This window comes from Kryptolebias marmoratus, linkage group LG20 (genome assembly GCF_001649575.2).
Source record: "Kryptolebias marmoratus isolate JLee-2015 linkage group LG20, ASM164957v2, whole genome shotgun sequence".
Classification (NCBI taxonomy): Eukaryota; Metazoa; Chordata; class Actinopteri; order Cyprinodontiformes; family Rivulidae; genus Kryptolebias; species Kryptolebias marmoratus.
The window spans coordinates 23776223-23789698 of record NC_051449.1 but is presented as its reverse complement, the minus strand read 5'-3'; the positions used below and the strand labels follow the sequence as shown (position 1 = coordinate 23789698).

Genomic DNA, 13476 nt, shown 5'->3' with positions numbered 1-13476 from the left:
GGACAGAGCCCTGGGGAACTCCTGATGTGACAGATGAAGGCTCAGAAGTGAAGGTTTTGATCCGGATGAACTGAGTGCGGCAGGAGAGATATGATTTAAACCAGTTTAGAGGAGTCTGAGTGATACCAATAGAGGAAAGTCTGTTGAGTAGGGTGGCATGGCAGATGGTGTCAAACGCTGCACTCAGGTCGAGGAGGATGAGGATGGACAGCAAGCCGGAGTCAGCTGCCAAGAGGAGGTCATTGGTGATTTTTATGAGGGCTGTTTCTGTACTGTGGAGGGGACGAAAACCAGACTGAAACAGTTCATACAGGTTGTTGTTGGATAGATAAGTGTGAAGTTGGGATGCTACTGTCTTTTCAAGAATCTTGGAGATGAAAGGCAAGTTGGAGATAGGACGGAAATTATTGTGATTATGGTGATCAGCGCCAGGTTTTTTCAGGATAGGGGTTATGGCAGCAATTTTAAATTATGCAGGAACTGTTCCGGTGGAGAGAGAGGAGTGAATAATGGCAGAGATGAGAGGGAGTATAGATGGGGCACAGGCTTTAACCAGGACTGTTGGAAGAGGGTCAAACAGACAGGTGGACAACTTGGACTTGTTAATGAGGCTTATGATTTCTGAATTTGTCGGGAGCTCGAAGGAAGAGTGCACCTAATTTGAATCCTAATTTAAGTCACATTTACAAATAAACACATTTACAACATAAATGAAAACAAGGCACCAACACACGTCTCCCGTCAAGGCCAATAAGTAACAACAGAGAACTCTGAAAAACAGACAGATGCTGTACTGTACTTTGCTTTTTGTTGCACAGGCTGCATGTTGGATCACTACATGAAACAAAACATATCTAATGCTGAATTTAATAGCATAATTTTACTGGAAAACATGGATAATATTTTCACTAAGTACAAAACATGCTTACCATATTCGGTCTTGTAAAGCCACCCGCTGAATTTCAGCTCAACTAACCTTTTTTGATTAAACCTGCTCGTTACATGTTTATTGCTGTGGCTCCAGTGACGTGCTAACTCCAGCCGTAGCTGAAGGCGGCTCGGCCTCAGGGCTCATTAATGTCCCGCAGTGCACCGCGAACAGCGCGTGGACCTGAGCGTGTGGTGGAGGCGTTTATACTTGGAGCTTACGTCGGTGGAGTTTTCTCCAAAAAGACGGGGCAGTACGCTACGTAACCAGTGGAAATACGGTAAAAAGGAGAGCAGATGGTTGTTACATCAAATATGGCTGCACGTATTCAGGAGGAAGAGCTGTTGTGTTTCTGGCTGTGATACAGAGAGGATGTTTAAACTTAAAGCATTCAGTTTGACTTTCATTGATTTATTTGCTTTACTTGTGATTTGCCCATCATAGGACTAATATTTCTTCCCTCTGTGGTCTATAAACACTCCTTTTTATTGGCTGCAGCAGTAATCTTCTTCCATAAGTTCTGAGCCGTTTGATTATCTTTGTGATCTCTCATAGAGTGATCATAGAAATGCTGATACAGGCGAACCAGCTCTGCTGGAGCACCGAAATTGTCCATTTTGAACGGAGTGCGGCGCGCGCGGTCCGCCTCAAGTTACAAAAGGTGCATGATGCAACACGCGCGGGACCTTCATACAGTGGCGGGGACAGCGTGATTGCGTCACTGTTGGTGCGTGCAGCCTCGCGCAGTGAGGTAGATAAAGGTAGCGGTTTTGGGGGTGCAAGTGGGAAAAAACGTGTATAAAAAATGACGTATTTATATTACGGCCTGGTCACTAAAGCACTTATAATACACTGGTGGAAACCCTGAGGTGATCAGGACTCATTTTTTAGAGATGAAATCATCAAATGAGTTTTTGTTGAAGTTGATCTGTTGGCCCACATCTTTAAGGAGCTTGAGAATAGCTTGTAGGTGTTCATCATGATATTCCTTAGTGTGCTTATATACTATATCATCCAAACAATTCTGAACTCCTGGCAAATCTTTCAGAACTGTGTGCGTCATCTTTTGGAAGGCAGATAGTACTAAAACAAGTACAAAAGGAACTTGTGTGAACTGAAAAAGTCCATTATATTTTATAATAGCAATAAAGGTATTTTTCTCACAGGGGTTTGCACCAAGTGTTGTGTGATTGGTCAGAACTTGTTGTGAGTGTGTTTATGTATTCATGCAGAAAAGCCAGTGAGCTTTAATAGAGTCAGTTTGCTTCTACTGCTCCGTTGAGAAACAGCTGGAGGCTGTTAGAAAAAGCAGCTGGCTTTACAACTGTTCCAGCAAAACTTAGAAACCTATGAACTTATAAAGACCACGCAGAGAGACAGGTGGCTGGGAGGAAGTGTGCCTCAGCCGGGCCGCGTAGGGACATGTTCCCTTCATTCGCTCATTATTGTGCACCATCAAATTTGCAAATGCCAAACAGCATGTACTGTCTCAATGTGTTTAATAAACACGTCTGGTTGGGATAAGGGAAGCCAAAATCTGTCTAAGGACAGGAGAGTTAAGAAGCTAGCGGGAAGAAACCTGTTTTACCGCTGCAGCTGGAGGGAGGAGCTTCCTGGGAGTTCTGATCCGAGTGTTTTGTGGACTATGAGAGGTGTATGCAAAAACAAACGGCTCACAACCATGTGACCACTAACCGACTTCTTGACTTCTTATGGAGTATGCTAGAGCCTTTACATTGCAGCTATCAAGATGGAGGTACAATTGGTGGGAAGCTGAGCTTATATCAATCTGGCTTTAATGTGTGGCACCAGCCAGTTTTGTGAACAAGTCCTCCATATGAGGCAGAGGGCGACTGCCTCCGTTATCCACCATTGATGTTAATCTGCAATGCTTTAATCAGACCAAGGTCCATTATCACACCTCTGTTAGGTTTGTGGAGATCAACACAAAGCCTCAAGACTCCTTTGAATTTCACGCCACCGCGTCTGTTTCAAATAAGTGCTTGATCTCTGTTGAAACCTCTTCATGTTGACTAAGTGGCACACATCTCAATTTTTGGTGTACAGGTTGGATGTGTTGTTTCCTTGAACCTTGTGGATGAACCCTTAAACACATCCAAGATAGTGAGATGAAGTGGAATCAACATTAATCACCCATCATGTTTTTGTGTCAGTGGGAGGTTCATTTGCATTGTCCTTTTAATAAAAATCCCTTCTCCACCACTGATGTTAATCTGCAGTGCTTTACTCAGGTCAAGGCCCAGTAGTGGTGATTCAGTTTTCACTATATGGAATAATATTGGAACTTTGTTTTGATTTGCTCCTCCCACTGTAGCTTGTAGGTAGCCAACGGCAGGTGGGTCACCTTTTGCATGTGTGACTAGTTTTTCTTTAGACAGTTTGCTTGTAGACAGTTTCCCGTAAAATATTCTAAAGCTCCAGTGTCTACAATTAACTACAGGACCTGAGAGTTTCCTTGTGGTACTTCAATGTTTATTTTGCATGGGATTTTATGAAACGCTGCAGCCATCAGCGTAACGTCATTAATACACAGTATTGCTAACTCAGGGACAACAACTTCTCTCACTACAGCCACTGGGGATTTGCATACTTTGGTGAAATGTCCTTTTTTATTGCACATTTCATATGTCACATTATCATCAGCCCGATGCTTTTCTGATCTACATGTGAAGCAGTAACGTTGCTCTTTATGAGTTGCCTGTTTGTAGTGAACATGGGGTGGAGGACCACATGCGTCAGCTAGTTGCAGTCCTCTTTCTCCTGGAAAATGAGCATCTGCATCTATAGCCTGTACAGCTGCAGGCAGGACTGCAGTCTCATTCGGCCATGAGTCTCCTTAAGGATTTATGATGAGCATGTAGCTGTTGAGTATTTTCCACCATGTTAATGGTGTAGAAGGCTTACAGGAATGATGGAGGAAAGTCAGTGGAACAAAGCGCTCATCCTCATTAATAGTTTTGTTGTAACAGAATAGGAGACAACAGTTAAAACTCTGGCACTATATAGCATTTCATGATAGAATGCGTCTCATTTTCTCTCTGTATTCTCACTCTGTCTTCCTAACACAGCTTCTTCTGCCCTATGCTGTCAGAGTGATGCCCCTCTGGTGACAAGGAGTAATAACAGCAACAGAACAGAGCAACATGATAGTGTTGCTCAGTCATCCAGGACATGACAAATCCAAAAAGTTAAAAACAAACAAACTGGACTTTCATTCTGTAGTTGAAGACATTTTGCTTCCCATCCAGGGAGCTTTAACAGTTTGAAGTTGGAAAGTGTGAAGTTCCAAGCTTTAAACAGAGCAATAAATGTATTATTTTGTAAACTTAAGAACCCAACACCTTTGATAAAAACCTAATAAAAGTTGCATTAAATAAATAGCCTCTGCCTTTATTATCAGGAATTGGCACAAATATATAACAAACTGGCAAAATGTTTACGTTCAGATTAATTAGGATGCAAGTATGTGCTTTAACATGTCAACATGGGATACTTACAGGCACAGATAAATTCCTTGTTATTCTTACAGCTCATTGAAACAGGACTTCATTTTTTGTGAAAAGTGATTCTGTTAAAAGCAACTGTTTCATGTAAATCTGCATGCCTTTAAGTTGGTGTCTCACTGGGCTTTGATAGTTTGGAAAATGGCATTCATGATGGAGTCTTTAAAATATCTTGTATCAGAGACACAGTCCTGTGGCTTGAGTTTTGAACATGCTCAAAAGATCTGTGTGACAGACTTGCCCTCAAAGTAGTCACAGACTCGTTTCGGACATCTCAAACACTTCTGAACACTTCTCAAGAGTGCTAAAGAACAACCGAGGTTAATGTCCAGGTCTAAAAACCATGCTGATGATTAATAATTATAAAATAAATGAATTAATACGATTATATTGTGGGCAGAGGTGGACAACAAAATAATGTGTACAGCCTAGTATGCAGTTTTATAAACTGTGCACATAAAAATAGGTTGTGATTTTCAGCCACACAGCTTGCTGGTTGTTTGGTTGAAAGATTTGCCTTTTTCCCCAAGTTTGGGTCACAGCAATTTGTCTCCAACAGTCTGTAAGATACTATTCCTAATATGTCAGAGAATAACCAAAAAATATTAAAATTGTGAAAAGAATCATTTCATCTTTATTACTGTATTCATTGGTCTATTATCAAAACTTTCTGTAGTATAACTATTGCTATCTTGTTTTCTTTGTCAACTTATAATGTGGAATGTATTAAAGCTGTAAGAGACAGAAAGAATGTAACCATGAAAATGTTTCACCATTTGTTGTTGTTATAAAAATAAATAAAAAGTTTTAAAAGATGTGAAAAGAAATAATTTGTTTTTTGTTTTTTAACAATGATAGGCTAAAATAGTATGAATGGATTTGTTGATACCCTTACAGAGACAATTAATCTTTGCATTATAGTCATGTTTCAAAATAAGTGTTTGACTTCAATTAGTATCACAGGTGGCTTTAAGCTTTTTATCAGCCATTCAGACTATTTAAGGGGAACAGCCACTGGGTAGTTTGGTTTTGTTATGTGCACCACACTGAACATAAAGCAGAAAAATCAATGGTGAGAGCTGTCTGAGGAGCTGAGAAAAAAAGATTATAGATATGCATGTTAAAGGTAAAGGCTACAAGACCATCTCCAAGCAGCTTCATGTTCCTGTCACCAGAGCTGCTAATATTCTTAAAAAGTAGAAGGTTCTAGAACTGTAGCCACCATCCCAAGACAAGGAAACCAGAGTAAATACAACCCAGGCTGATAGATGGATCATGCTAATGGTAAAAAAAATTAAAAGAGAGCCAAAGAAACCATCCAAAACTATTCAAGCGAAACTCCAAGTTTCTAGGACTGATGAGACAAAACTGGAGCTTTTTGCGCCTGTTGTGTGTGGTTTTGTTGAATTACTAAAGAGGGATACCAACATATTCATCTGAGTCTGTATATTATTACTTTCCCAAAATATATGCCCAGTAGAAGATGGAATAAGCTTTGCATAGATAAAAGTTTTTTTCAATAGATTACAACAAATTATTACATTTTTTTATTTTATAATGTAAGAAGCAATAGTTGTTATATGTAAAGTTTTAAATTTGCTTAATGTTAGCTTTAAAGCCAAAATAATTTTTGTGGCTCTGGATAAGTGTTTTTTTTTTTTTGCAAAAAAGTCGCAAAAATGGCTTCTTTGGTTGTGAAGGTTGGAGAACACTGGTAAATGCTATAGGCAGTATGCAATCTCCACTTTTAAGTAAAAAAGAAAAAAAACCTGTCTGAGCAGTGAGACTGCTCTGACTTTTAAGCACATGTAAAAGTTCCTAACTCTCAGAAAAAGGGCAAGTAAATATTGGTATGAGCATGCACAGAAAGCAACCCAGTGATAAGAATCTGGCTAGTCCTGTTTGAGGGATGAAGTGGGGGAGAAAAGGGTGACAAAAATTAAAAGTGCACACAAACAAATGAAGACGATACTTACACATTTCTCCTTCGAGGAAGGCTCAGCTCTTTCTGGAATAAAAATGGGGAAAGATTGAATCAGTAATATAATTTAAAATGCATTCTTTATTTTTATGGTTAATAGCAAAGCTTTAAAATGTAGATTTGAGCTATGTGCTATCTTTGACCACAGAGGTTTGGTTAAATAGCTTTTTCACACAGCAATGTGTGTTTCCAGTGTAACTTTTTTTATGAAGATTTTTAGCACTCGCTTCAAAAGGCTAAGGTTTCAATATACATTTCGGTGGGCGAGAATTATATTTCTGTCTAGAAACAATGTTGCATTTACACTATGAATATTCGTGCTCATTATAATACATCTGCCTCTGTCTGTGTGTGCCATGTGTGTCATGTAACATTGTCAAAATGTGTCATGAACCACAGAACAGATTTTAATGAAACCCTTAGAAAGTAATCACTGAATGCACATCTACAACTGAATAACATTTATAGTCAACCCGATTCAAGATGGCCACCACAGCCAACTGACCTTTGGAAACATAAAAATGTCAACTTTAGAGATTGAGCTAAAACTTGGTGTAGTATTAGTCGAGCATAATTCCTAACACATACTTTTAGCGCTATTTATTGTACAAGATCTTTCTATTAACTGTTTGTCTTCCTTAGTTTGTCTTTTAGCAATATAATATTATCACATAAAACACTAGATACATTTTAATGAAATTCTAAAAAAAAGTAATCATTTGATGTACATCTAGATTTTCCTCTGCTTCGATATCTCATTACTGAGTGATAACAAGCTTCTGCAAAACTTGAAGACCTGCTGAAGAGTAGGAAAATGACTACAACATGAAGGATAGTGGGCCCACAGGACCAGGATTGCACACCACTAACTTAAAAGATGAAAGAGGATCACATTAAACAGAAAATGTGGTCCTCTTAGTGTCCAAATTAGGGAAACTCGGCAGCCTCCTGGAGACCAGCCTGAGAGGGGGAAGCTCACCAGTGAGCTCCTGGTGAGCAAGCCTTGGTTGCTGGGGCTTGGCTAGGCCAGGCCAAGCCAGGTCATCCCTGTGACCCCAACACCTGCAGGAAGAGCCTCAAGGTCCAGTGGAATGTAAGCCAGGTGTCAGGTGAGAGATGGACTGTGATCAGCTGAACTGGTCACTGGATGCCAAGTTGGATCCCATGGTGGGGAAAGCTGACAGACAGATCTGGTAAACCCAAATAAATAGTGAGGGTGAACTGGGAACTTGTGGCAGAGGCCCCTGTCCATGAGATCTTCAACTCACACCTCCAGGAGACTGCTGATGCAAATTGAAGATACTGCTAAAGATGGAAGGAACACTGAGAAATATTTTTTTCCAGTCACCATGTCCACCATGTAGGAAGAGAATTTGAGAACTCAGTGGATGGCAAATCCATTACCATGGAAGATGTTGCTGAGGTAGTTAAAAACTTTCTCTGCGGCAGAGCACCAGGAAGTAGATGCAATCTGCCACGAGATGCTGAAGGCTCTGGATGTTATAGGTCTGTCAGTGGCTGACATGTCTCTTAAACATTGCATGGAGGACTGAGACAATGCCTGTGGAGTGGCAGACTGGGATGGTGGTACCCTTTTTTATCAAAGATTACACTTCTCAGCTTCCCTGGGAATATTAACTCCTGTGTGTTGGAATGGAGACTTCGACCGATTGTCAAACAACCTTCACCTATGGTCATGTGGTACGGATCTTAACATATTAGAAAAACATGGAATTGTAATATTATCACTGAATATTAATATGAGAATATCAGTTGTGATATACCCACATTTTCCTGCTCATGTTGTCATTATACTCACAACACTTTCCACATGCTTTTGTATTTCCAGTCATCTAACATATGTGTGGGCATCAAAAAGTCTATCAAATTAACAAAATACCTCATTGATTTGCAAAGCATGAATGCATTACGCTTGGAATATTATAGCCTATGATTTATTGCAGTCCAAGCAGTCCTTTGTAAAATTAGTATGATACTGTAATGATGAACAATTTTCATTATCTTGTTCAACCCTTTACAATGACACATGTAATCAAAAATATACAACAATTAAATGATAATCAAAAACTGCTAGACAATGCTAAGGTAATACATCATAATATCAATCTACACATACAAAATACCTGAGAATTAACATCAGGGTTTCTCTTGTTGACTAATTTATGTCTCCATGTCATCAAACTGGGGAAAAGTCTAAGCTGTTAGAAAAAAACCTTATAGCTTATTCAGAAGAAAACAAGTTTTATTCTTTTAATTTTTTTTTCATAGCCAAATTTAACCTCTTTAGCTGGTTACTTTTAGTCATTTTTTTCCTCATTCGTGTGCATAGCACCCCATGAGAGAGCCATGAGAGATGTAGCAACAGGTTACTGATTAAGATTGCTATTTATATCAACACATTAATTTTCACACTGCATAAAGAACGGCAAAACTATATATTTACCTATAAATATCAGGCCTCCTCAGGTGTTACCTATTAATTGTTTTCTTAAAACAGCTTTTTCTTATTTGCCTTTACTATTTTGAATGTGCACAACTTTAGTCAGTTATCCTAAATGTGGTACATAAAATTAAGCTTGAATTGAAAATATTAAACAGCTGGGGTTCCAGTTGTTTTTCAGATAGCTGCTTTCTGTCACTCCCACTTGTTTTCCTTTCAGCGCTGTGTAAATATCATGTGCTACAGCTTGGCCTCATTTCTTCCAAAACAAGTGGGCCTTGTAGCCGTATGATGGTAAGAATGCAAATCCTTCATCCTCCATGGCTTCTGCATTTGAGCCCAGGTGACAGCAGTCTTTCAAGGCAAGAATATGAGTTGGCACTTGACATTAATCTCAACGACATTGTGCAGGAGAAAGAAAAATCAGTTCAAGACTAGCTACATTTTTTTCATATATGGTTTGAGAGACGATCCATCTGAAAGCCGAATCTACACAAATTTAAATCAACGGCCTTGCATTCCAAGAAGGAAAAACTCATTTGACCACATTAAATTTTAGCTCAGTAACTGACTGAGTTCAAACCATTTTGTGTTGGCTGCTGATTAGCTGTGGGAGCCATCTTAAGTTGGGATGGTTCCAAAAGCCAATCAGCCATAGATGTATATCCAATAGTTACTTAATGAAAGTTTGATTAAAATCTTTGCAGTGGTTTCCAAACTCTTTTGCTAACAGACAAACAAGGTTGTCTCCAACAGTTAATGCTAAGGTTTTAAGCAAAGATCTCATGTAATGAGTACCACTTGGAGTAGGTGATTTGAATGAGTCTCAGCTACTACCACACCAAATTTTAGCACAAGCTCTGGAAAACTGACTGAAATAGAGCAATTTTTGTGTTTTCTAAGGCAAGTTAGATGTATCAGCCATCTTGTATTAGGTTGACTTCAAAAGTTAATCACTTGTAGAGGTCCATCCAATGATTATTTTCTTGAAGCTTCATTAAAGTCTGTCCAGTGGTCCATGAGACATTTTGCTAACAATCAGAGAGTTGACTGCAAATAATTAATGTCAAAATATTATAAAAAACTCTTGCTCAGTTTCTTATTGCTCAGAATATGTGTCGGAGATGAGTCAAAGCTAGCCCCACACCAAATGTCAGATCAATATCTATCAAATTAACTGAGTTCTAGGAAATTTGGGTCAGGTTGACTCCAAAAGTCAATCAGATGTACACACACATCAAATGATTACTTTTTGCAAGTTCTATTAAAATCCGTCTAGTTTTTCATGCGATATTTTGCTAACAGATGATTAGACAAACACACACAGGGAAAACCATTATTCTGCGGCGGGCGAGAATTTTATTCCTGTCTGGAAACAATGTCGCATTCAAACCATGAATTTCTGTGCTCATTATTTAGCCGTCAGAGCAGAGTCTTAGTGAGGATGCAGGGAGGCAAGAAAAATAACCACCAACTACTGAAGTTACTGAAGGTTACTGTTTGGACCAATGAGCCATTTAAACACTACATCACTTCAAATGATGGGAAATGCAGCTTCCGCATCCTTTATAAACGCAATCGAATATAAAGAGGAAACAACTGACATGTTTAAATGCCTAATTAAAATGGAGCCCGGAAAAAATGAAAATATTCCAATCGCCTGGGTATTCTTATTGGACTTTTTTGCGCCTGTCACCAAGGCAACCAGAGCCTTCAAAGCAACAAAGAAAGCTTTAAAATAAGCAGGCAGATTGACAACATCACATCCATTCATCTTATTGCTTGTGCTCATCGGTGTGGACTGAGTCATGTTCTCTCTCTGGTTGTTCGTCAACGCCAAGCAGATGATTAATTCACCTAAAAACTAATCCTTCTGGACCACCCCACACGAGCTGTTCCCTGATATTTTCAACGGCAGATCAACAGCACCAGCCAGCAGCTCATCATCGTGTCTGTCTGCCTGGAAACAGCCCAAACTGAGCGCGTGTTGTTTACCTGTAGCCCGCGGCGCCTCAGGATATTCGGTTCATCCATGACTGAAGGGAAATGACAGCCCGAACACGATCCACTCAGTCAGTCAGCCCATACTGTCCTCCGTCCTATTCACGAAAACACTGCAGCACTTCTACTACTATCTGCCACCCCTCCCCCCTGTCCCTACCCCCAACCCCAAGGGCTGAGCGGCACAGCACCGCCACGACAAGGTGCGATTACCTGTATGGCAAACCGTTTGTTCATTTATTCGATATCCTTGCCCAAGCATCATTTAGCCCATTTTTCTCACGACTACACAGAATGAACCCGTTTAAAAAATCGGCACAAACACACGGTGACAGTGTGTTGTGAAGGTGCACGTTATGTATGTGTGTATCTCTGTAAATATGTGTAACCATTGAAGTGTTACTGGGGTTACAAAAAGCTATAGTATTTGTAAAAAACAAGAAACAGAAAAAAAGGTCTCATTTAACCCGTCTCAAGATTTTAAAAAAGGGGGAAATTAATAAGTTTCTAAATGGTAAGAAAGGGCAAAAGGGGAGGGATTAACTAAGTTTATGTTTCTTCCTTCTCTTAATTGAATATGCTAAGTGTGTATTTACTGTTCTTTTTATTATTTTCTATATGTTATGTTTATTTGTAGTATTTTTAAACATGTTCAAACTAAAGCCTAATTAAACATCTAGTTCCACATTTGGTCTAACTAGTTCAAGATCTTAAATCTTATTTTCAATACTTGGACTTTTGCCCAACTAGTTGGAGTTGAAGTCATAATAGTCAGCCATTTTGCCACACTAGTAGCCCCAAAGTTCCAACTAATTACCTCATTAGTGGACCACTGGACCAAACTAGTCAATGACTGTGTTGCAGAAGTTAACTATTAAGCAACTCTTGTATGTTATGCCCATTAATCATCTGATGACTGTCAAATGTGTACATCAGTCGACTAATGTGACCTAAGTATTTAATTAGTCAACGAGTAAACATTAAAAGGCTCTACGGTAGACTAGTTGATGTATTTTAACACTTACTAGTTAAATAGAGCAGCTACAAATGTCAAAGTCATCTGCTTATTGAATGGTAAACACTTAAATGCTCACTAGTTGATATGTTTTGGACCCCACTAGTTAACAAGTTCAGCTAAAGATTGTCAACTAGTCATCTAGTGAATGTCAAATATGTGCACTACTTGACTTATGCAATGTAAAAATTGAACTCGTTGACCAGTAATTACTAAAATGTTTACTAAATGACTAGTTGAAGCATTTTTGCCCTTAATGGTTAACTTGAGCAGCCTAAAAACTGGCAACCAGTTTACAGTGACAATTTTACACATTAGTCAACTAGTACAATGTAAAGATTTAACTAGCTGACGGTTAAACCATAAAATGCTCAATAGTCAACTAGTTGACAAGGTTTTGTCCTTACTAGTTAACTAGTTAAGGGCAAAAACATGTCAATGTTAGAACATTTTATGGTCACTAGTCAACTTGGGCACAAGTTATGTTGACTAGTTAAAATGCATGGATTTTGGATACTTACTAGTTAACTTGTAAAACACAGTCGACAAGTAGTTTGGTCCAGTGGTCCACTAGCTAATTAATTTTGAGCTATTAGCGTACTTTGGTTTACGGTATTGACTTCTAATCCATCCATCCATCCAGTTGGGCAAAAATACCACTAGTTGGCAAAAAGGTTTTGTGTGAGTGTTTGTTGATCCAGTGCACCAAAGTACTGAACTAATGCAACAAAATGTGCAACTAGTGCAGTATAGTTGTGAGATAATGGGTTAAATTGCTGCTTGATTTAAAGAATGTGGGATAAATACACAAACAGCTTGCCATACACCTGATAGGGAGGAGAGCCACATAATCAGATCAGTGCAGAGGAGGACACGTCCTTATTAATGTCCTGTCATTGTTCAGTCTGATGAATTTACTGATACAGTTTGCTAAAGAAGGTTTAAATAAAACCAAAGAGTAGGCATTTTTTATTGTCTAACTCGAAAGAAAGAAAGAAAGAAAGAAAGAAAGAAAGAAAGAAAGAAAGAAAGAAAGAAAGAAAGAAAGAAAGAAAGAAAGAAAGAAAGAGCAAACTGAAAAACCAACTAATTATTATTTATTTAGAAATGACTAGCATCTTAACTGAAGTAAACAAACTGCCGGTAAACACCAGTGTCAGGAGTGCTTGGATTCAGGTTGCATACAAAACATGGACTGGATCTAAAACAGTCTAAAACTGTCACGATTTTCAGTGTTTTCAGTTTGGTTCCTTGTTTTGGTTTGTCTGTTGGTTTTCTGTCTCCTTGTCACCATTCACCTCCCCAGTAGTTTTCCAGTCCTGCCTGCCACGCCCACCTCACCTGCTCTTCGTCAAGTCCACATCTGTACCCAATAATCATCTTTCCCTCAGTGTTTAAAAACCGGTCTCTGTTCTCCCCTCGTCACTGGATCATTCCGCTTGTTTCACGCTTCCTATTCTTGATTTTATTATAGTTTGTTTTGCTGCCACGTCAGCCCTTTTGTTTTCCTATTTATTTAAGTTAATAAATTAGTTTCATTTTCAACGATGACCCTGGGTTCGCGCC

At 39.0% G+C, this 13476-nt stretch overlaps 1 protein-coding gene across 1 annotated transcript in view; it reads right to left on the bottom strand.

Annotated features, from left to right (window-relative positions):
* mast3a (microtubule associated serine/threonine kinase 3a) overlaps positions 1-11030 on the bottom strand; it is an 81677-nt gene extending 70647 nt beyond the window's left edge. The window contains exons 1-2 of the mRNA XM_017431351.3: positions 10890-11030; positions 6429-6460 (exon numbers count right to left, since the gene is read on the bottom strand). Coding sequence (XP_017286840.1) covers positions 6429-6460; positions 10890-10928 — 71 coding nt within the window. The 5' untranslated portion in view covers positions 10929-11030. The remainder of the gene's footprint in view (positions 1-6428; positions 6461-10889) is intronic.
* Between the last annotated feature and the right edge of the window lie 2446 nt (positions 11031-13476).